Source organism: Taurulus bubalis, assembly GCF_910589615.1.
Source record: "Taurulus bubalis genome assembly, chromosome: 15".
Lineage (NCBI taxonomy): Eukaryota > Metazoa > Chordata > Actinopteri > Perciformes > Cottidae > Taurulus > Taurulus bubalis.
Genome location: NC_136603.1, coordinates 11,125,825 through 11,149,537, shown reverse-complemented (window position 1 = coordinate 11,149,537; position 23,713 = coordinate 11,125,825). Strand labels below are relative to the sequence as shown.

Below are 23,713 nucleotides of genomic sequence, written 5' to 3'. Positions count from 1 at the left end.
CTGCTAGAAAATAGTAAATGGGACACGCTGCACCTAGTGATTTCAAGAAATGGGTTACTGCACCTGGATTTCAACTAAAACGCTCTACATCTCTACATAACATTAATGTCTGTTATAGCAATAAAGGGTTGAACACCAAGGCTATAAGACTTATTTTTAAATAATTCCTGTATGGTCCATATTATGTGCCACTCAAAGAAGAGTCCTACGTGCAATAATTGGTCCAGTCCAGTTTCTCACAGTCCTCGAACAATCCTGAGATGAGACTTGAAACTGTAATGTCTAATGGAGAGGAAAGGGTTTGTGTTCTCACTCTCACACTCACACAAGCGCACACACACAGTCCCACAACAACTCTGGTCATGAAATTTGATTGATGATGACAACGACATTGGCGCATCTCGGAGAAGGATGAGCTGGGTCACAGAGGAAGAGTCTCTTTTTTGTGTGTGTTTTATTTTTGTTCTTAGTTGTCTGCTGAGTCTTCATCTCTGTTGCTCTGCTGGCTCGTCCGCTTCATGCAGTCTTCTGGCAGATTTTGCGGATTTGCGATCTGCACAGGCATGCTTGGACAGTTCAGCGGGGATCCTGATGACCGACTAGAGACGTGGTTGGTTTCTAGAAAGGAAGGGAGTCCGGTTGCGAGGCAAGTTGTTCATGCTGGTGTTCACACTGTTTTCAAAAGCTCCCGGTTCCCCACCCACCACAGTGGGCATGGGATGGAAGTGGTGGAGGTAGGATAACGGGGATCTGCACTGTAAACTCATGATAAAGCAGGTTGATCTTACTTTAGTAAGAGGGGGTCCTTGTTGGTTGGGGATTTCGGTCTAAAACAATAAGATGCTGAGAGCAATGATCAAAAGGCTTGTAGTGACACTTCTTGTCTGCGTCAGTCACCTGAGAGACCGTTACAGTTATGTAACTGACACTTCAACACATCCTCCTTCTCATCATCATCATCATTCTCACAACACACACTTAGCCCATGCTCAGTTTAAAAAGTTTTTTTTCTTCTCTCTGAATGGTCAGAGAATTTAGTTTTACCTTTGAAACTCAGACAAAAATAAATTATGAATGTTACACAATCTATTGTACAGTATCATTCAAAAGGGAATCCCTGCCATGGGTTGCCTGGATGCTGTGAAAGAGAGGAGGGGAAATGAGGGTTTATGAAGGGAAGGGTGGTTTTGGGGATGGTTCTGGGAGAGATTGCGTGGGGATTTGCTATAAGGAGCTTTGTTTACAATGTCGTCCTCTTATTGCTGTATTCTCTGCAGGGCTGAGTGGGACACAATGGCCTCCAGGCAAAAACAGAACCGAGCCCTGGGGCGGGTTTCACCACGAGGAAGGAGGCCCGACTTTGTTGTTTCTAATGGTGGCATCGGAGCACTCCGCTTCTGACGTATCTGAATCCCCAAACTGCAGTGGATTCTGGGAGAAAAACAAGAGTGAAAACACAGATTCAGTATCTGCTTTAGAATATTGATTGTATATTTTGATCATCACTTGCGTTGCTAAAATTAGAGAGCTAACACAATGGCACCACAATGACACCACAGTACCGACCTCGTAACTGTGTTCGTCGGAGCACAGTTTCCCCAGTGAGATCTGGGTCTTCACCCTGCGCACAGCGCACTCCTTGTCAGAGAGGCCGTCTGACTGGGTGGAGATGTCGATGGGGATGTCCGGTGTGTGTGACAGCAGCTCATCCAGATGTTCCTCCTGACTGGTGCTCATTCTCTCCAGGGGGCCGCTGTGGGAGTGGTCACTGGTGTTTCCCTCCTCTCCATCAGACACCGACAGGTTCTCTGAGCTGAATGTGGAGTAGGACTGGAAGCTGCTCATACAGCGATGAGGTCTGTGAGGGCGCAAAAGAAGTGGAAAAAATGTTGACGCCGTTTTAATTCAGTGCCTTAAAGACATGTCAGTATTACAGACTATAATGATTATTTTGGTCATGACGTGGTGGAAGGTCTTTTCTTTTGTTGCATCACATGATGATGGTAACAGTGTTAGAGCACAGTTAAGGTCAAAGTGACAAATTTAAAGCTAGGACAGGCAGTTCTCTGGAAACCGGAAAGAATTTGAAAATACAGCTCTCATCCTGCAGCCAACCTCTCTGTCCTAAGCCCCTCCCACCAGACGAGAACGTGTATACACTTAATACAGTAACCTGTAAGACCACAAGTTATTCAGTTCAAACTTCCTTCTGATCATGAATGTGATCCAGATACCGTTATATAGTGGCAATTAGATGAGAACTACAGTTTTGTTTTCTTTGCAGACTTGTGGGCGTGTAAAGCTTTGCTAAAGCTTTGCTACGGTCAGCAGAAGGCTAAACTATTAGCAACATTTTCTCTCCATCTCTGTAACACTTTGCCAATATTGACATGTCTTTTATTGTGTTTATTGGCAGACTCTTTTTGATAAATCAGTCTTCCTTTTGTTGTTGTTGCTATTCCAGCATTTGCTGCCAATGCTGGAATAGCAACTTTTTCTGCAGGATATTCTGCCATTGAATCGGGCTTTCACCATCTGAAGAGACGTTAACGCACATTAGCATTCCTAAAACCGGCAATAGGAACATCCTCTCTCTGAAATTACTATAGTGTTTTATCTTCTTAGCTGTCAGCTGAGTCTTCATCTCTGTTGCTCTCGACTAAAGTCTCCTGTCACAAGCCAGATTGACATTTTTTAGAAGATATTTTATTTTTAAAGATATTTCCTCAGCATTTCTTTTTTATTTGATAGACATAGTTTGGAGAGAGACAGGACATTTAGGGGGAGAGATGGCACTACCAGGTGAGCTACTGGGAAACTACATACCCCAGCTTTCATGAATTGTAACTGTATTTTACCTTGGTCTCCTTGGAAACTCCACTTCACTGTCAACCTCGCCCTCTTCCTCTTCAGATGACTCTTCACCACCCTGTAGGAGATGCAATTGCAGCTGTTAATAAGTCATCTTTCACAGTTTTCTTAAACACAAACACATACTACATGATGGAAGGGTACCAGCTTTGCTCACCTTCCTGAGAGGTCTGAGGGAGCGGGGCAGTGCAGTGAGCAGGCTGCGAGTGCGCTGGGATGCCTGTAGTTGTGGCTGAGCCTTCTTTGTGGCCTCTCCGTCTGAGGCTGGATCTTTGCTGGGAGCCCCTAAAGAAGATGCGATGCCTTCCTGGGTGTTGAGCAAAGAGTAGTGAGGCAACTCTGGATGGCTAGATGCAGGAGGGGTCTCCTGACAGTGTAGGCAGCCAGGGAAGGGGTGAGCCTGGCAGCAGGGACACAAAGTACCAGCACTAGAACCTGGAACAAGATTGGAGCTGGTGGACGAAGTCCGCTGTCGCGTGTCTGCATCCACAGCAGTGGATATGAGGTCAGGGCCGGATCCAGAAACGCGGCGCTGGAGGTGGTCTGTCTGAGGGCTACGGAGGGCAGCGGCGGGGCCGAAGTAGCGCAGGTTGTTGGCACAGTTGACAACGGCCTCCTCCCGGCCCTTTAAGGGGAGGAAGGGCCCCTCGGTTTGTGGGTGGTGGTGGTGGTGAGGGAGGAATGGCTGCTCCTGGAGAGACTGCGTGTCTTCCAATGCCGCAGCAAGAGGCTTCAGCAGCCCGGGGAACTCGCTGTGGCTTCCTTTACTGTTGGCCCGGCGGTGACGAGGCTTGCTTCGGTAGCGGGCTTTGCCAGGAGGCGTGGAGAGCTTCGGGCTGGCTGATAGAGGTGAAGGGGAGGGGAGTGGGTCGAGGCCGGGGATGCCATCAGAACGGAGCAAGTCTGGTCTGAAATAAATACATTTGACAACATAAACATGATGTATCTGAATGAATTTATTCTCCCCAAAACGTATATACTATCTTTACCAGAACATATTCATACTACTTTAAAGAGAATTGTCACTTATTTAATGAATATTAATCATCTAGAAAATCCTGAAAATGCAAAAAAAGAAAACTGAAACGGGAAATTAAAATCTTTTCTTTTACAATTAGCTGTTGAATTGCTATGATTCAGACCTTCTAGTGGGCGGCATCCCAGGTTTGTGGGACATGCTTCCTTTCTTCTTGATGAGCTTCTCTACAGCGTTGGTCCTGACGATGGGTCTGACAAGCTGACGCTTGTAGGATCCAGGATATTTCTTCTCCACTGCCTGCTCTCTCCTACAGGGATGGCAGAATTAATAAGGAGTTATATGACGATGAAAATAATTCACATTCAATTCTATGTAGAGTTGAACTTTCATTACTCCAAGCTCCAGAAGACAGAAATCAAGTAAGGTCTACAAATCTATATTAATGTATCTGAAACCTATACAGATTATCTGACTTTCTGTTTATTTCTGTTGGGGGGAGCACACAAGACAAGATACACAGGATTTATTCAGACGAGGAAGGAAATTCCGACGGCTGACAAAAAATAGGTCAAGGCAAGTAATTGTCTTAGAAGCTTAAAAATGCCCTATTATTCTAGTCATTACAACATTAGGACGTGACCTAAAACAATTACTTTTTTTATTCTGTTCTTCTCACTTGCTGAATATATGGTCAGTTGTCTTTCCAGCCATTGTAATAATTTCAAATATCATAAATGACTAGAAATGCCTTTTATAAAGAGGAAATGATAGTATACACAGTAAGGCCTGATAATGAGGAAAGGAGCAGGACAGCAGTAAAGAAATCTGATGACTACTGTGATAAATAACTTATTCACATACTTCATTAGTTCTTTCTCTCGGACCTCCAGCTGCAGCATGATGGCACTGAGCTCCATGTAGAGGTTGTTGGCTCTCTCCAGCTTTCTCTCATAGTGCTCCCGGATGTCCAGTGCGTGCCTGAGAGTTTGAGAAATGCAGACAAATATTCATCTCTAGCAACTTCTGCTTCAATACCTCATAATTAACACAAAGAAACAGGTACATGCACAAGTAATGGAACTGATGGTAAATTACACTAGTCATTTTGAAATCAGGAGGAGCTATGGATTGCAACATGTTTACTATCGTTTGCTTTTCTTTTAATTGGTCATGTCTCCTTCTGGCTCTCTTTTATTACACACCTGAGTTCTTCCCTCCTGCGTCGGATCAGCTCCTCGTCCAGCCTGTGGATACAGGTGCCTTCACTTTTGATCTTCTCAAAATGTTTCTTCACTTCCTCTCTCCATTCTGACTGTAATGTGGAGGGACAAAAAGCTGGCAATCAACTCTCAAACACAAAAGCCATCAAATGACTCATCACTGTACCTATAATATATATATATATATATATATATATATAGAACAAGTAAATACTGTCTACGGCTTGTGAACTACACACAATGTTGTTGCATATCAAACTCATCATAAAAGCAGTAAGAGTGCTGACCTGAGACTTGAAGTAGTTCTCCTGAGGAGCTCCTAAGACATCAGCAGAGGCAATGTCGAGGTGTAAGAGGATCTGACGAAATGAAGGCCTATTCCTGGGCTTGCTTTGCCTGTAATCAGCAAAAAAACAGGGAAAGATATGATTAAATGAGAATGATTAGAATGTACTTTTAGGCAATCCTGTGTGGTGCATTGTTAGCGTTCATTTTGAAGTATAAATGCAGTAAAAATACTTTTTAACAGCAATATTCTAACAGATGTGCTGGCCAAATACGGTACTAACATAATATATATGATCCGCATTCACCATGTTTGTTTCATGAGGATTTTGAAGCCATCCGGGCAGGTTGAGGGGACAGGAAGGTGAAGACTGTTGCTGCCAACACCCCAAATGATGGCTGAGGAGTCCACATCTTTGTAGGGAATCTCTCCGGTCAGAAGTTCCCACAACACAACTCCAAATGACCTTGAACAGAAAAGTAAGTCAGATCTCATGACAGCAACATCAACAGGTGACACTGCCCTAATGTCTTCTTATTTAATTAATCAATGCAATTGTAATACTCACCAGATGTCTACTTTTTCAGACACAGGCTCATTTCTTATCACTTCTGGGGCCATCCAGGCCACCGTACCCGCAAATGACATCTTTGTACTTTTGTCACTGAGCTCTTTGGACGTTCCAAAGTCAGAGATTTTCACAGTGTCGTTGGAGGTGACCAAAACACTAAAAACAGACACAAACAGAAAACACACAGACTTGTTAGCCATGTCAGACTGTTTGATTAAGCGGCCCAAAGAAGACAGTATCTTCTACAAGTTTATGGTAGTCCTATAATAATCTATATAAACTGTTATAGGAGCACATTTCTGCATCTGAAACACCCCATTAGCTGAATGAGACGGACCTTTCAGCAAATTCAGCCTGCTACCATTCTGCTGACTAATACAGTGTTTAGCACTGCAGCAGCATGATGATATTGATTAGAGAAACTAGAGGGCTACAGTGTGCAGAGGATGAGACCGGACATTGTCTTAAGTCAGTGCTATTAGCTTTCAATTCTGAGAATGGCATTTGAGTTGTCAGATTCCTCAGAGCTGAAAAGGATGACTTTGTTGTTGCTGTGGGCTAAGACATCTTAGACAAGGCTGATCAACTTTAAGAATGTGACCACGGCACCCGTGGGCTGCTGCATACGAGTGACAAACCAAGAAAACAGACTGTACTCATTTGTAGATCAAATGAGTAAGAAATCTTACAATACCAGGAAAAGAGGAAACTCACTTGGGAGACTTGAGATCTCTGTGAATGATCTTGTGCAGGTGAAGGTAGTTCATGCCGCTGGCGATGCCTGAGGCCCAGTCCACCAGCATCCTGGGGGTCACTTTCCTCCCCGCTCTCAGCACCTCATACAGCTGGCCCTGGGCACAGTACTCCATGATGATGCAGTAACAAGGCGCCTGGGTGCACACACCCCTAAAACAGACAAAATACATAAAACATATTTAAAAGAGACACGGATCCTGATAATGAGAAACTTGTGTTGAAAACTGTGTGTGTTAACAGGTAACATGCAAGATCAAGTGGTTGTAGACTTACTTGAAGCTGATGATATTTGGATGCTTGAGTTTTCTCAGGGGTTTAATGTCCGTCTCCTTCTGCTCACGCACCTTCTTGATGGCCACCTCCTCAGACCGGAACTTGCCTAAAAAGACAGCTCCCTGTGCACCGCTGCCCAGCCACTGCAACTCAGAAATCTCCTCAAATGGCACCTCCCACATGTCTGCAAAAGTACATTACAGTTTGTCAAAATTAAAGTATTTTTTTAAATTGTACACAATTGTCTAATTTTGAGCTTTCACATTGTTTTTGTCCATCAATATTCTTTCTGAGAGTTTGATGAGTAGATTCGTCAACATAAATACATGTAGAGGCAGACTGAAGCGCTCGCTGTCTGTTTGTGTGTTTGAGAGAAAGACAGAGCGAGGGGAAGAGAAGGTGGACTATTGTACACACTGTTTCTGCAAGTTATAACTTACTTACTCGGAACGCTGCTTTGTCACCAGACAGCTTGAAACTGTGATTTTCTGATAAGCTTTCCTGAACCTGCCCGACTACGCAGCCCCCTCTGGAATCTGATTTTACAAAGAGTATAATAGCCTACTAATAAGATATGTATGTATGAAATGTGTATGTATTTCCGCATTCAAATGTTGATTTAGTATTTAAATGTCAACTTTAGTGCAGCCCTAATCCAAAAGGGAATAAAATGTATATCTTGTTTGTTTGTTTATTCCTCGACAAAAACACAATCACAACAAAATAAATGTCATCTACTTTAAGCTCCTTAAAACCATCTTCATGTGAACACAGTATCTCAGAGTTACAGCACAATGAAAAACACACCCAACATAGCTTACACTAAATATCTTATTCTCTCGCCATACTAAGCAAAAACAACACCCTGTGCTCAACAGCTATAGCTGTTTAACAGTGGTAAAGGGTCAGATACGACTCGTCCTGGTATTTATTACACTCTCATGTTGTAAAGAGGTTGTTTTAAACACATTTCTGTCAATATGCTGTTCCATCCTCGTTATGTGGTTTTGAAACCAGCGAACAGCAGAAGCTATGCTACATTTGGACATCAGCTGACGGACAACGAGACCCAGCCCCGGTCTGTCTGACCGTGACTCGATCCTGCAGCATCTCTGTGCCGCCTGTGAAGGCAGCCCTGCAGCAAGGTGAGTCTACATTAACCATGACCTCAATTCAAACTGACAGGTGTAGAGCTTCACCCACAACAGCAATATGGTGAAGCCGGGGTTGGCTATTCAATTACAGTTTCAAACTATATCAGGAGAAACTAGATGGGAGCCTGAAAGAGACATGAATTGCACAACAGTGCACTTTGTTTCCTAAATTGATTCCACGAAGAAAGCCAGAACTAACCTTGTTGTTGTAGCTTGTATTCTGTGGAGTAGGTCTTCCCTATGATATTCCAGACAGGCCGAAGACAACCAAACAGCCCCTCTAAGAACCCACCCGACCCAGGCCCCGCTCTCTGGAAGTGCAGCTTGATGTCATCAGGGTGAGGGTGATGGTGGTGGCACTGCCTCCCCTCTCCACTTTGGTCCACGGGACAGTCCCCTTCCCCCGTCTGCTCCTCCATCCCACTGCCACACCCGTGCTCACAGGAGGCCGGTGATCCAGCTTCCTCGTGGTCCTGCTCTTGCAGCTGGAGCACGCTGTTGTCAAAGTGGCCACCCTCGCTCCGAGTTGAGTCCACACTCAAGGCTGCGTTTGGGGAACTTACAACCCCCAGCACTGAGTCCTCGTCCTGGCCGGGCGTCTGCAAAGTCTGCAGCGCCTGTAGCGTCTGCAGGGGAACAGGCAGGTGTGTCGGCGGCGCGAGGTCTGTGATAATCTGAGGAGGTAAAATGGCCAGAGGGGCCTGAGGAGGCTGAGGTTGGGAGTTGGGCGAGTTTGATTTCTTCACGGTGTCCCCAACCACGGTAAATTTGAGCTCCTCCTTCAGTTTGTCCACCAGCAGACTGGGGCAGGAAGTCCACGTGAGCACCTCAGGGGAGCTACCCATGATGTCGTGCATGTGCATGGACTACCCACTGATAATGAGTCGGGCGCGTCCTAACACACTGGTTTGACTTCTGAATGTTGAAAATCACCTACAGAGAACAAAAAAGAGAGACATGTTATCTTTAATAAAGTCCATATAAGATGCAGATCAAAATAAAAAGCTGAGTTAAATCTATTTGGATGATTGTAGATGCATCACCAAACATGAACAGGATTGTAACTGTTGCCATGGGGCCCTAATACTTCCACAAAGAGAAATGCAATCCTCTCATTTCCTCTCATAGATCTGGGATTGAGAGAGCTTACATTAATGATGATTATTTTTAACTATGGAGTGCAAACACTGCAGGGTGGACGAGGTCCAAAAAAAAATCAGATAGGTTTAAATCAGAGCATAAGACAGAGTTGCTGAATGAAAGACATTGCGGAGTAGATAAAAATAATGTCATTCTGAGAAATGTCTGGGTAACAGTTGGACTAAACCAATTACACACACAACCGGGGCTTTACCATGTTCTCAGTGAAACAGGAACAGTATAGCAGAGATTAAAAGTCTTGCTGTGTATTAGGACCGCTGAGAGCAAAACATCTGGCACACACAGCCCATTCTCACTGCTTAACCAGCAGGAACGGCCATAGCCACCACAGGCCAGTAGCCAGCCGCAGAACAAACATAGTAGCTCAGTCATTGAATCACTGCAAGTTAAATTCATACCATCTATTAATGGATGTATTAAAATATATTGTGAGACAGACATTTTTTCTGAAAAGATAATAAACTGTTAGATATCATATCCAGAGAGGAGTGTCTATGTTGGCTACTTAAAAACTAGAACAATCAAGACATAGCCACAAGAAATGATCACACTAATGAAAAATCAGATACAAATTAATTATTTCCATTAATTAGAGCTGCCATTTGATTTGGAGGACTTAGCCACTTTGTCCGCAAAGTCACTCAGATATATTAAAAGGGGACAGCTTCCACAACAGTATGGCAAAATCTCTGATGAACATGATCATATAAAAGTATATGTTGTCATATTGCCCAAACCTAGTCACCAACACCTGAACACATAATTCTCAAATATGGCAAATGATCTCAGGGCGAATATATGTACAGCCAAAGAGAATAGGCTTAAAGAATAAACAAAGATGAAACATAATAATCTCAACTCATAGTCCATGTTTTTCTGAGCTATTAATTGCATCTCAGTCTTTATAAGCAAAATGCCTTAGGTGTCATCACGTGACCTAAGTCTCTCACTATTCATGTTCATGCTCGAATATCTTGTGCTTCACAAAGAAACATGTGAAACGAAAACTGCATTTGTTAATCTACCAAACCTGATGTAGTAAAGCCACTATAGCGCGAAAGTATGAGTTTATTTCTTTCTCTTCATCTGGGTCAGATTTAAGTGTTTGTGGTGTGTGTTGTTCTGCACTGCTGTCTGCCACAGGGTCTTTTTCAACATTACCACTGGGAGTCAGAAACGATCAAATCCTACACACGGGGGCTTTAATTTGTTGCAACTGTAGTATGCACAGTGTTTTCAGACAAACAGATGGCCATTTATCCACAGTCTGACTGCTCGTTTTCCAAATCTTGGCAAACAAAACGTCACAAATCAGTGAATCAATTTCTTTTTAGAATTTGTTACCCCCTTTAAACTCAGGAGGACATGCCCTTAGAAATCCAATCAACTTTGAAGGGGCCGTAGAGAACAGAGTGTGAGGGACACAGAGCGAGGGAGATAGCGAGAGGCTGTACAGTGTGTACAGTTGGGAACAGGAGATCAAAGTCTAGGAGGGAGGAGACAGAGAGGCAGTGAGTTGGCTCTGTGTTACGTGGAGGTTTCCAGAAGGGGACAGGCATGAAGTCCAACTGAAACACACTTTGTTCATGTTAAAGCTTTGATCCCATGGCCTCTGATGCAGATAACTTTGCTGCTAAAATGCTGCAACGCCAAAACAACATGTCTTAATTTCAGAGCCAAACGTGTGTGTTTAATGATGCATTTGTTATTTTGCCTTTTTGGGTACTTGACAATAAAATGAAGAACAGATGGGGAAAGTGAAAGGGGAGAGAAAAAACGTCCCGACAGGACTCAAAGTGGAGATGCTCACATTTACATGATATGCATCCTAGTCCGTTGGTCCACGCAGATGCTTGTGCAAATGCATGTACTGTATCTGTGTATCTACTGGGGGGTAACCCGAGCGCTGTGAGAGTGTAGTGGCTGCCAGAAGCTCATCTATAATGCAGGCCTGTCTCTAAGCAGGTTGCTGAGAGTGCAGGGGAAGGAGAGAATGCTCTCTCAGGTATCCAATAAATCTGTCCCTTCCACAGCAGAGACAATCGAGCTGTGCGAGTAGAGGCCTGTGCTGAAATTCCACCCCACGGACGATTCTTGGAGCTGAGCAACTGACGTGGACCGCAGAGGCTGGATGTGGTCGGCTGGACAGAAACGCTCACGTTCAGACATAAGCCTGCACACACAGCAACCCCTATAACCCAACTAAAACTGACTAAATGATGACGACAGAGCACAGTTTGACAGAAAAACTGATGCCTTTCAACCTTTAATTATTTTCACCCATTTGTACTCTCTCTGCCCAGTCAGTCTCTTTCCTCTTCCCTAACAGGCGGAGTCAGGACTGAGCCTCTGTCTGCATCTATATCTCACGCCAAGAATAGGAAACGCACCTCTCGCTCTCCCCCATTAATCTCTAATGGAAGATCTCTATGTGCATAGAATCCCATGAATACTGTCTGGGCCTCATTAAGAAAGGGCTCAGGGTTTCATTTACGCAGTCATTTATTTACAGGACTTTCCGAAAGTGCCGTGACTGGGCAAAATAACTCACAGACTGTCCCTCTCATGTTTAAAGTTTATTCTCTTACATGCTTGCATAAAGTATACAATGCTTCAGCGAAGGAAACAATGCGGGTGCTCAGCAGAGAGGGTAAAAAGAATAAAGAGGGAGAGAGAGAGCTAAAGAGAGAGATAAATTATCAAGGACTGATCCTTTAATCCCTCTACAGGGCTCTAGAGACAAGCTTGTACAAACACACACAGACCCTATTCATCCCTCCCCCTCCATATATCCTCTAAACACTTCCTGTCATTTTCTTGCCTCTCTAAACGCAACCTAATGTCAACGACCAACAGCACTGTGCATCAGGACAAATACATCTTTAGCATATGAGCCCACTTATAGACGTGGAGCCGTGTTGGCAGAGAAAGACCTCACCGATATTGTTACTGTCCATACTTCATGACTGTGTGTGTGTGTATGTGTGTGTGTGTGTGTGTGTGTGTGTGTGTGTGTGTGTGTGTGTGTGTGTGTGTGTGTGTGTGTGTGTGTGTTTACGTGGCAGCTGGTGGTGCAGGAGGATCAGGTTCTGAGATACACACATACATACATACACACCAGGGGCGTGTCCGGCAGGATCCATTAATCCCAATACTCGCAGCAATTCTCTGGGGAAGGGAGTTTTTTTTTGTGTGGCTCTCAGCAAACAGCAACATGGTTGTTTAGTTAGTGTGTAGACAAACTCTACTTTCACAAAAGCAGTTGGGCCTTTCACGTTATATGAATGCAGCAACAAACGGACCTTTAACAAACACAGAGGTGCACATTGCATTCATGCTCACACTCACACAGTATCATCTGTTTCTCCATCACTCTGCTCCTCATTAAGGGAAGCCCTGCTGGGCCCCATAGGGGGAACCTCCCTTTAGGTGACAGCTGCGCCACCAACAAAGAACCAATTTAGCCGCTATACCACCTCATCATTCACACATCACCATGTCAACACAGCATCCATCCTGACCTTCTGGTGCCAGTCACACTCACTCCCATCCAACACTCGGGGTTGGAGAGGCTAAAGGAGTTCCATGAAGCGTGTCACACACAGGGAAAGCAGAATATTGAAGCTTTTAAAGAATAACAGCATAGAGGTCTTCACTATCTTTGAAGTTAATAGTGGGTAAACCATCCAGAATAGCATCCTGCATTAATCTGAATATATATTTACAACAACGTACATGTTATATCTCTTTACCTCAAAAGAAGATGGGTAGAAATCTCATAAGCAACCAACACCCCAAGCTAATTTATAATTCACCTGACTTTCATAATATTAGACAGCTAAGGCTTAAAGAGACGTATGACTGCAGTACACAGAGTCAGGGAAAAAAATATTCGCTTTAAACAACCCGAACCAATTCTATCCCCCCCGACCTCTTGTCTTAAAACAAACAATGAATGGCGAAGGCAGCACTTGTCTCCTCTGAGCACCTCAAATAACCAATAAAGGGAAAGGTTTAGAGCGAAAACTGGAAAAAAAATCAACTGGACAGATACAAGAGTCTCTTACCATCAGTAGGTCTGGAGTCTCTACAGTCTGAACTACACATGACCATCTGTTATTCTGGGTCACAGTTGAACAGCTGAACTCTGGTATTTGTACTTCTTTCCCTCGTCAATGCAGACTATGGACTTTCATGGCTGGTGTTCATCGTGCGAGTAAACAATGTTAGAAAACAGAAGCAGCAAAACCCATTGCTCATAGTAGTAGGCGGACAGAATTATAACATATTTAGCAATATGAGCATCGAATTCAGAGGTCTCGGAAACAAGACCGTGCCAACACAGCCACCCAGTTCTGATTTGATTGTCGGGATGTGGGCCGATGTCTAAATCAGCTTTCCCTCGCTACCATGGCCATGAGTCCTGCCAGAGGGGATTGGGCAGCCTTATGTAGGTGGGTGAAAGTAATCTGCTGGTGCGGGCACAGCGGCGGAGGGGAAAATAAACAAATTCTGGCACAGCGTTCAGGCATCTGCCGTCACATGGCTGACATTTCCCTATAATCTCTCTTTCGTCATAGTCTGATTCCCTCTGGGGACTCACCTGAGCTGACTAAAATACCTAAAGCAGGACACAGAGCAATACACCGTGCCTGCCTACCTGCCTGCTCAGGGTTTGACTGGTGTTCCTGGGCAAACAGGAACAAGGTCAAAGCTGCTCCTGCTAAGGCCAAAGGGAAAATGCCAGGTGGGATCACCTGGTTTGTTGTGAAGGAGAGATTTCTCAGAGAGGGGAGGAGGCGGTCAGGTGGATGAATGAAACTGCCAGAGAGAGCCGACTGATAAGAGGACGAAAGTGCAAAAACAAAACAGGCTACACTTTGCCTTTTCTTTCTGAAGTCCAAAACATCAAAGTCTGACTGTGCGGTTTCCTTGTTCGTCAGCGAGCTCAACAAACAGAACTCAGCTGACCAACACATTCTAGAGAAAAACACTACAATTCAGGGCTGTGAATCATTAGCACTCCAAACACACGCGCACAACTTGTTCCTCAAATAGCCACAGCCAGTGTCAGCCAGAACTGGAGAAAATAAACAACTGAAGGAAAGAGTGCGCGCCATCGACACGTCACACACTCTCCCTTCAGCTTCACTCTCCCAGCCTCTCAGTGAGCACTGCAACCACCAAATCTTCAATTTCACACATACTCTGCTCTGAAAAGCTCACAGGGCTTCAATATCTTTACTTTTCCCTTTTGAGCAAAGCAGACTCTTTGTTCCCAGCAAAGATTGGCGATACAGCTTTACAGAGCTCTACTTACAGTATGAATGCTAACCAGATCTATTCGGGAGATGACGAATGCAAACAGACAGAAAGGGACGATGGGCCCAAGGAGACAGTGGAGGGACAGAATGGCTTAGAGAAAAGAAGAAGAAGAAAAGAAGATTAGGGAGACAGAAAAGAAAATGGGGGGTAATGAAGAAGGGAGATAGCGAGGAAAATGTTGTTGCTGGAAACCCAAAAAAGAAATGAGCGACGGACACAAAGGAGAAAGAGAAACTGCTTTTCTGCTGCTGCTGTGGCTGCTTGCGGCATGATACTGTACTGACCACGCTCCAATGGGAAAGACTCCCAGAGCGACAACAAAGGACACAAGGGGAGCCGGCTCCATGTGAACTGGGCCTGTCTGCCCTGCACGGCCAGGAGACAGCGGCACACTCACACACATATAGAAGGACACAGGCAAACACACACTCAACACTGCACACCAGAGCAGCTGCTGCCACAACAATCCCCCTTGTACTCTTTTAATAGGGACAGCCTGCCTGCACCGCCAACAAGGGCCGAGGAGACAGACAAATACACAAAAAGTGACACAACAGACAAACACCCATATTGCAGGAGACTGGCTGTGACTGACGCCATTTTAATGGTCGCAATATGGAAATACACAAAGCTACAGCGCAAAATAAAAAAATGGGGCATGTCAGACAAGAGGAAGTGGGAGTAAATACAGACCCCACAGCAGAAAGCCCGGAAATCAATACACATTAGTGCTTCTATTAGCTCCTGCAACATGCAGCTCATCTATGTTTTAATATTTAATACAGTATCCTATGTTAGACACCATAGAAATATAATCCAAATGGCAAACTCTACATGGATATCAATAGGCAGCCATTATTTTTAACGCTCTGTGGAGAATGGATGGATGGAGCTCTCCCCTCTCTCCCTTCTCTTCCTCCTCCTCCTCCTCCTCCTCCTCTCCACTAAAGCCCGGCTGCCGGCTACTCATCCTGTGCAGTTATATAAACATGTTTAGTAGCAGAGGACAGAGGTGGGCATACACAGAGCTTTCCTGCTGCCAAGCAGAGTAAAATAAAGAGACAGATGAATACGCAATTTGGGAGAGAAAAGTCAAATATGGTGAAGATGGGTAAAAAGAGAGGCAGAGTTAAAGACAAAACCTGGAGAGTGAATATGATTTGTTTATGACACGTACTGAAAAGCCTGTGGCTGTGTGCAATACACGTGTGTCCCAGAAAGGTCTACCCTCTCTGACCACCAGCGTTATAATGCCTCAGGCTCAGAGTAGCATCTGGCTGCTCCGTCAGGAGCAGCCAGATGATACTCTGGGACAGGAGGTGGAGGGCGGTGGTTCTGTTGACGTATACCTTTACCTACATCTCAACCTGTCCTTCAGAGGGCACGGAGACGTACTGCATCAAAAAGCAGCAGCAGCAGCAGCAGCATCACCACTGATCCTAAAATAGCTCCTGCACGCACCGACGCACGACCGCTCAACACACTCCTGCAGCACTGCTACTGAACAAACACTGACACAGCTGATCCATGTACAGTACAAACAGCACACACACTTGAATGTCTCCTTGCACACGCACACGCACACACATACGCACATCAAAGAAGTACAATCAAAGAAAACAATATATAAAACACATTTGCAAGCAGAAGAACCTCCACATCACACTGTTTCTACTGAGATGTACGGCAAAGACACAGCATCAGCAGATTACTCACAGCAGACACAGCTCAGATTCATGGTCCTCGCACAGCTCTGAGGCACAGATGGAGGAAAGAAAAAAGCCGGCGTGAGAGAGGCTGAACTGATGGTCAAAATGAAGAAAAAACGGCTAGTAAAGCATGGATAGAGTGAGACAGAGGCTGGAGAGTGACGGACATTCCTCTAACTCCCGCAGCACCTGGGATGTGAGTGGGTGGCTGGTAGCGTCACCCGGTCGCTGAAGACCTGCTCACGTCACACTTTTCATGAATGGAGCTGTCTGACGCAGAGAGGACGCGGCTCAAAGAGCAGAGGAGGGGGGTGTGGGAGGAGTGGAGCCTCCTGCACAGACTCAGAGAGGAGGAGTAAAGAGAGATGAAGAGGAGAGGAGAGGAGAAGAAAAGGAGGAGGGCGGGGATGTATTTCAAAGCAGCACCAGCTGGGAACAGCAGGTTAGGCTGCAGTGGCGTCTCTGTAAGTAGGACAGACAGTTTCTGCACAAGAGAAAATCCCTTTGTATAAAAATCAGTAATCACTTCTCTCCATGCCAGTTGCATTACAATCCCACATATGACTGCATGGTGTATCCTGTATTCTAGCAGGGACTGTAAATTTGTGACAAAGGATTTCATTCAGTTCAGACCTGCGCCTGTAGTTAATATAAACTCTCCACAGGATGTAAATGCTCTGCACAGTTGCTCTCTCTCTTGGTAGGCAAAGACGTATTCGACCTATTTGCCAAGTGTATCATGATGCGGAGCACTCAAATCTCAAAGACAGAAGTCCATACTCAGGAGGAATAAGAAAGTTCAAGCTTCAAGGCTGAAGGACTACGACAGTCCGAGACAAATTAAAAGGTCAGATCCAGAAAGTCAGAAGAACCTATTTATCTGCACAAAAAGGTCATTTTATGTCTCTCACGATGTACTGAAGTAAAACCACTTCATTCAGCCATTTAGCTTTTGTGCATTTGTCTGCAGTTGTGTACACGCTCCTCAACTGCATCAACACACATAGAGGTTCATAATTGAGTGACATGTAAATCAAGTACAGACAGAGGACTGGTATAAATGAAAATGCATGCGTTAACAAAGTTATCGCCATATGCAACATTTTCAGGGTTACCAGATAATCAAGACTGAAGAGAAAGGGCAGTGCAGCTCAGACGAAGGGAGTGTAATATATATATATATATATATATATATATATATATATATATATATATATATATATATATATATATATATATATATATATATATATATATATATATATATCTATATATCTATATATATATATATATATATATATTACACTATATATATATATATATATATAGATATATCTATATATCTATATATCTATATATATATATATATATATATATATCTATATATATATATATATCTATATATATAGATATATATATATATCTATATAGATATATAGATATATACACACACACAGTTTGTGAGTGGTGACGACAGTGATTGAGAATAAGTGCTACCAGAGGGGGTATATCAGAAGAGACTGATTGAGAGTGGAAAGAAAGGCTTGGGGAACAGATGCTTTACCCCATATTCTCTTTACAGGCCCAAACCTATGGGGAAGATAAAGATGGGGAGGGAGTAGTAGGAATGTAATGATGCATGGTGGGTTGGGGGGTTGGGAAATTGGAGCAGCATTGTCAAATCTCCATCCTCAGGCCACACCCCTGCGGGGCTGCCAAAGGAGAGGGTCCGGTATCCTTGGGTGAGGCTGAGGGGTAGACTTCTAAACACGGACTATAAATGGCGTGAAATGACAGTCAAATGAGTCACGGTACAGATGGCCGAGGACACTGGCTCCAATGGGACTGACGTTAGGTAATGGTGCGTGTTAAGCTGATAGTTGGACCTGTGAAAACTAATAATAATAATAATAATAATAATAATGCATTTAATTTATATAGCGCTTTTCATGGTACTCAAAGACACTTTACACAACATTACAATGTCCTAAAAATGATGTCATAAAACAAGTATAATAATAAAACAGATACAAAATAGATAAATAGAAAACTGCACCTTTGTGATGCAAAGTCCAAAATTAACACAATGTCAAGGATTCTCTTGACCTTGAGGAGAACAAGAGTGGGTGTGAGCCGGAATTACTATTCTTGCCACGTTGCTGGAGACACGCTCGTGTGAACACTGCACACATAAAAACACAGAAGGGGAACTCCCAAAAATATAGTTCTAGTTAAATATTGGCAAGAGAGATAGAGAGGCATTGGATATCCATAGGAGCATGGAATTGAAATACCTGAACTGTTTGCTTAGTGAGAACATATAGCTTTGCTCAATGGCTGAAATTCCAAAGGTCAGCAGATCACAAGCCTGTGGGCTCACGAGGAAACAAGCAATGCCACATTGTATTAAGAAACCTTCCCCTTCAAGTGTTCTTCAATAGAAAATAAACAATTGTAAAGCCAAGACAGCAACTTCAGTTTTTATCTTTATATTGTATAAGATGTCATAGCCAAATGATACTCTATATTTCTGTTAAAAAAAACATAAAAACTTCTCCCTCTGCCAATAATGTCTCACAAAAGCATGGCGTGTAAGCGCATTAAAGCCTATCTGTTCTAATATTAGCAGGGACATGACATTATCAGTTTGTTGTTGTGTCTTTATTTGCAGTGTTACGTCAAACATTGCCACTTAGCCTGAAGCTAAAGTGGCTTTCCAGTTTGTTAAATATGTAGTTAACTTTTCAAAATGCTAACTAAGTAGTAGCTTTGAACAAATATTTAAATGTTTACTTTAAACTCATCAAAGCAGTATTGATTTGTGAGGACTTTCTACCCATCTATCCATGAAATAATGCATAAACAGTGGTAAACCAACATAAAACAACTAATTTCAGTATCACATAAAAAAAACAGAAGCTACAGTGATCCACGAAAGCTTGATGAGGCTTTGATCTCAAGGTCATTCTCTCATTGCATTTCCTCAATCCCTCATTATTAAAACACATTTAAATTCATTTAACTTTAATTAAAAGTTTCAAATAACTTTTGAAAGCGACAAGTAGGGCAGCTGACAAACTGCCTTTGGGTATAATATTTCTTGATAAATGATCACCAACCAACCATCTGCTGTATTTACTTTTGCTGGAACAAAAAAAATGGACAAGCCGCCTGCCTGACTTCTTGAGGAGACGATGTGCTTTGCCTCTGTTTGCTCCAAACGCTTCGTTTGTAGTGTGCAGGTAAATTCTTTTCTCCGTAGCATGCCACTGCTTGTTATGCCACAGAGGTGTTGAATGTCTTTAATCATCAGCAATCACGAGCCACTCGTGATTTTGTCAAGCTACAACTAAAACAAAATAAATTAAGTCATAACTGAATAGCACGGGTAGACAGCTCAGACATCTGTCTTGATCAAAGATATATTTTGATTCAGCCATAGAGAAAATGGATTTTTTTTTAGTAAAATCAGAATCCATTCCAAGCAAAGTGAATAATTTAAGGCTTGATATTCAAAAGGAAAGACAACAAACTAAAACTGAAATCCACACAGGGCTCAGTGTGGCATCTCCAAACTTCTCGTATTGTCAGACAAAGAATACAAAAAAGGAAAATATTGAATCGACAATAAGAAAAAGCAGATAAAAGCAACAAATCTTAGATTTTCTACAGCGGTGGCCAAAAGCCTCCTGTTGGGTCTCCATCACCGGTACACATACATGATGCACAGCCAGGCAGTGCTCCATGGGCCCTGGCTCGCCACCAAGTCCAACAGGGCTGTAAAGCACACTGGCTGAGCTCTGTTACACACACTCATTACTATTTCACCAGCAGCGGAACAACAGCACTGACAGCTCCTGTGTCCTCCGCATTAATAAGAGAAAAAGCACCATCGCAGTTTACAGTGGTTTACCTTTACAATCTGCCATCGCATGCAGCGGCCAGGTATAGACACTCTGCGACACCGACACACACACCGACACACACACACACACACACACACACACACACACACACACACACACACACACACACACACACACTTTAAGGTAGGCCTGTCCCAATAACTGACTTGACTTGGGCATTGCGCATCCATTGCACATTTTTGCTAACAGAGAGATCAATATGTTGATCTAGTGTGTGCAATTAAACCATCAATAAAAGAAAATCCAATTAGTCATGCGTACGTACACATGACTGGTTGGATTTTCTTTTCATGTACATACATGTCGGTCAAAAGTATCATCACTTTTGTGTGAAATTGTCAACTGCGTATAAATTATTGAGTTCACGAGAATGGGACTGACGTGAGGTTAGAGTGACCTTGACCTTTGACCAGCAAAACTCTAATCAGTTCAACTTCGAGTCCAACAGGATGTTTGTGCCAAATGTGCACGATAGTGAGATGGACAACCCGAAAATCTAATGCCTCCGGCCACAGCTGTTGCATAAACAATCCTTGTAATTAGGTGGTGTGCCAGTGTGTTGTTGTTGTTGTTGTTGTTGTTGTTGGGACTGTTCCCATACTTTTACCAAATGTTTGTACCATCTTTGAATATATAAATCATGCATCCCAGAGCCAGCTGGTCAGCCGTTGGATAATATGGAGTAATTGGAGAGAGGAAGTACGATGAATCAGGGAAATGTCTAAACTAATGAGTAGTATTGGTCCTTAATATGTTGACTTCATGCACAAGGCTAAACCTGTTTGGCTAAGATGGATGATAAAAACAGCCCGGCCTGGCTCATTGGTCGGTCTACAAAAGCAGGCATGGATGAGTGAGTCTTCATCCCACAACAACCGCTGATTCTGAGAGACAGATAATGCTTGTGAGATTATCATGCTGAGCCCACCAACAACCCCACAGCCTGGCCAATCCACGCTGAGAGGAAATTACATAACAATGGCTGTTCATCACTCCTGCAGGATTCTGCCCGCACCACAACACAACATCTATCCTGGTTGCCTCTTTATCACAAGTTCAGGGTAGACTGCCGGAGCAAACAGACGAGGAGCGGCAGACAGAAAGCCTGCTGTGCTGTTCTCCTTCCCAACTGAATGAACCTGGTAATCCCAGGTGTGATTTATGGGATTGCGTGCAGACCTATAAATGCATTTCACAGCAGCCAGTCTTAGATAACGTAACGTTTTAAGACATCTCTCCAACCTTCTTGCGGCTAATTATTTCACGAAACGGAATTACAGTGTGAGGAAATGAACATGCGCTGGGATGTCATGTTCACATACAGTTCACCTCCTTCTTCCACATCTCTGAATGGAGGCGGTAAGAAAGAGTGGGTGGCAGTCAGTGGTGGTCTGCCTGAGATCTCAACTGTGTAGCTGGAGGTGTATGGGGCTGCTATACTCGCTGGAGTGAGAGGTTAGACGAATACGTGTGGTTAGACATACAGAGAGGGGAGGAGACTGCAGGGCAGAGCATACACTGAACATAAAGTATGCACTGTATACAGCTGCATGATTAGCAGAAAAGAAATCTCAATTATTTTCCAAAAGTGGAGTAATAATATGTTTTTTCTCAAAATAATAAATAATATATATCCTTGGAAAATGGTTGTTTAACTGCAACTAACCTTAGATGTATCTATCAACCAAGTAATTGTTTTTTTATTAATTGATCAATCGTTTAGTATGAGTGGAAAATATCCATCTTAAGTTCCCTGTGCCCATCATGAAGTTAGAATCCATAATCCCTTTTAAAGTGTTTAAAACAGAGACGATTTGAGAAGATTTACCAATGCGCTTGATAAATGACTTAAATAATTACATGAGTATCAATAACGCTATTAATATATTTAAAGACAATCAACTAATTGTAGCAGCTCTAGTTAAAAAGTTAAACTCTCCATTATCAATTTGGTATTAAGATAGAAAAGAATCACTATCGGCCGGGCTACATATACATATTTAGGCCTGTTGTTGCTCAACATTAGTTTACCATGTGGTGCATGCTGCACATTAACACCTTGTCTTTGACTGAGAGGATTGATCCTTATAGCATTAGACAAGCATAACTCATGGTCAGATAAGAACGCATTATACTATGATTTACGAGTAACAGTGCATCCCTTTTATTCACATATTATTCTACAGATGTACACATCAGCGGTCGGAGATACTGACGCACGCACGCACACACACACACACACGCACGCACGCACACACACACACGCACGCACACACACACGCACACGCACACGCACACACACACACACACACACACACACACACACACACACACACACACAATGACTTGTGCTCTGGTTCTTGCTCCTCCACTCGTGTGTGTTAATATGCTCCCCATGAGGCGCTGCAGGCTGCGGTAATTATAGAAGCTCGGTTAGCAGACGCATCACAAGAGAGAAGTACATTTAAAGCCATGTGCAGTTGCCTGAATACAGTACAGTTCACACAAACCAAAGCATGCACGCTACACACACGCACACTACCAAAACATTGTAGATGATTGTATGAAAATGTATCATTGACGTTAACTGCATTTTTATCAAACTTTCTCATATAAAATTGCTCTTTTGAGAGTGTTTTTCATGGCTTTTGGACACACTTCATATAAATAATGTATAATGTTTCACTAATAACTAACCTAGAGCCAGTAGACACAGAACACTCTCAAAATCCATCAACCATTACTCCAGGAAATAAAGCCTGCATAATATTAGCAGCAAAGCCCAAGCCCACTTGGGGTTCAACAATGTTTAGTTAATCTAACCCCCCCTCACAGTCAAAACTGTGTAATACCCCAGCCCAAATATAAAGACACGTTGGACATAATCCACTTCGAAACAGAATCCGAATCCTCAAACAGGCTGAGTGTGTCCATTAAACCCTTTTGGCAAACGACAACTCCATCTCCAGGAAAGCCAACAAAACGGAGGGGCCCGGAAGATGGAGGATGCGTACCTTCTTAAATCTAGCCGAGTTGCCATTATTGGCATTAAGTGGTCCGATATAGATGTGAGGAGTGCCTGGCGGGATCCTGGTGTGACAAGCTGGCCCTGCACAGAAAGCTAGGGATGGAGGCAGGAGCTCAGACAGTGTCATTACAGACATGTCATTCAGAAGGAGGGAAGGGAGGAGAGGGCTTGAGGTAGCGGAGGAAGAGAGAGGGTGAGTGAGTATAAAAGAGGGACCGAGAAGGAAGGGGGCTAAACATTTATGTTCACATCCTTTGGCCCAACATTTGTTGTTTGTTTTTTTCTACTCAACTGCCCGTCAATGGCTGTGCTACATGCCATGTGAACATCCAGCACATAAACCAATGTCATGTCTATTTTTAACAGGCATTCATTGTAAATCGCACACTAAACCTGAGGGAGATTATGAATGATGCACTTTCTTTACTGTGTATTTAATGATCCGTTTGTTCTG

General features: G+C 43.4%; 1 protein-coding gene across 1 annotated transcript; it reads right to left on the bottom strand.

Moving 5' to 3' along the window:
* Positions 1 to 1,196: 1,196 nt before the first annotated feature.
* Positions 1,197 to 8,973, bottom strand: map3k13 (mitogen-activated protein kinase kinase kinase 13; the record flags this gene model as incomplete). The annotated part of the gene is made up of 13 exons (XM_079231143.1): positions 1,197 to 1,431; positions 1,567 to 1,858; positions 2,859 to 2,929; positions 3,029 to 3,779; positions 4,014 to 4,157; positions 4,712 to 4,828; positions 5,053 to 5,162; positions 5,358 to 5,466; positions 5,664 to 5,822; positions 5,925 to 6,083; positions 6,642 to 6,833; positions 6,957 to 7,140; positions 8,310 to 8,973. 13 exons carry the CDS (start codon positions 8,971 to 8,973, stop codon positions 1,336 to 1,338), a joined length of 3,048 nt encoding a protein of 1,015 aa, XP_079087269.1. The 3' UTR covers positions 1,197 to 1,335.
* Positions 8,974 to 23,713: the final 14,740 nt, after the last annotated feature.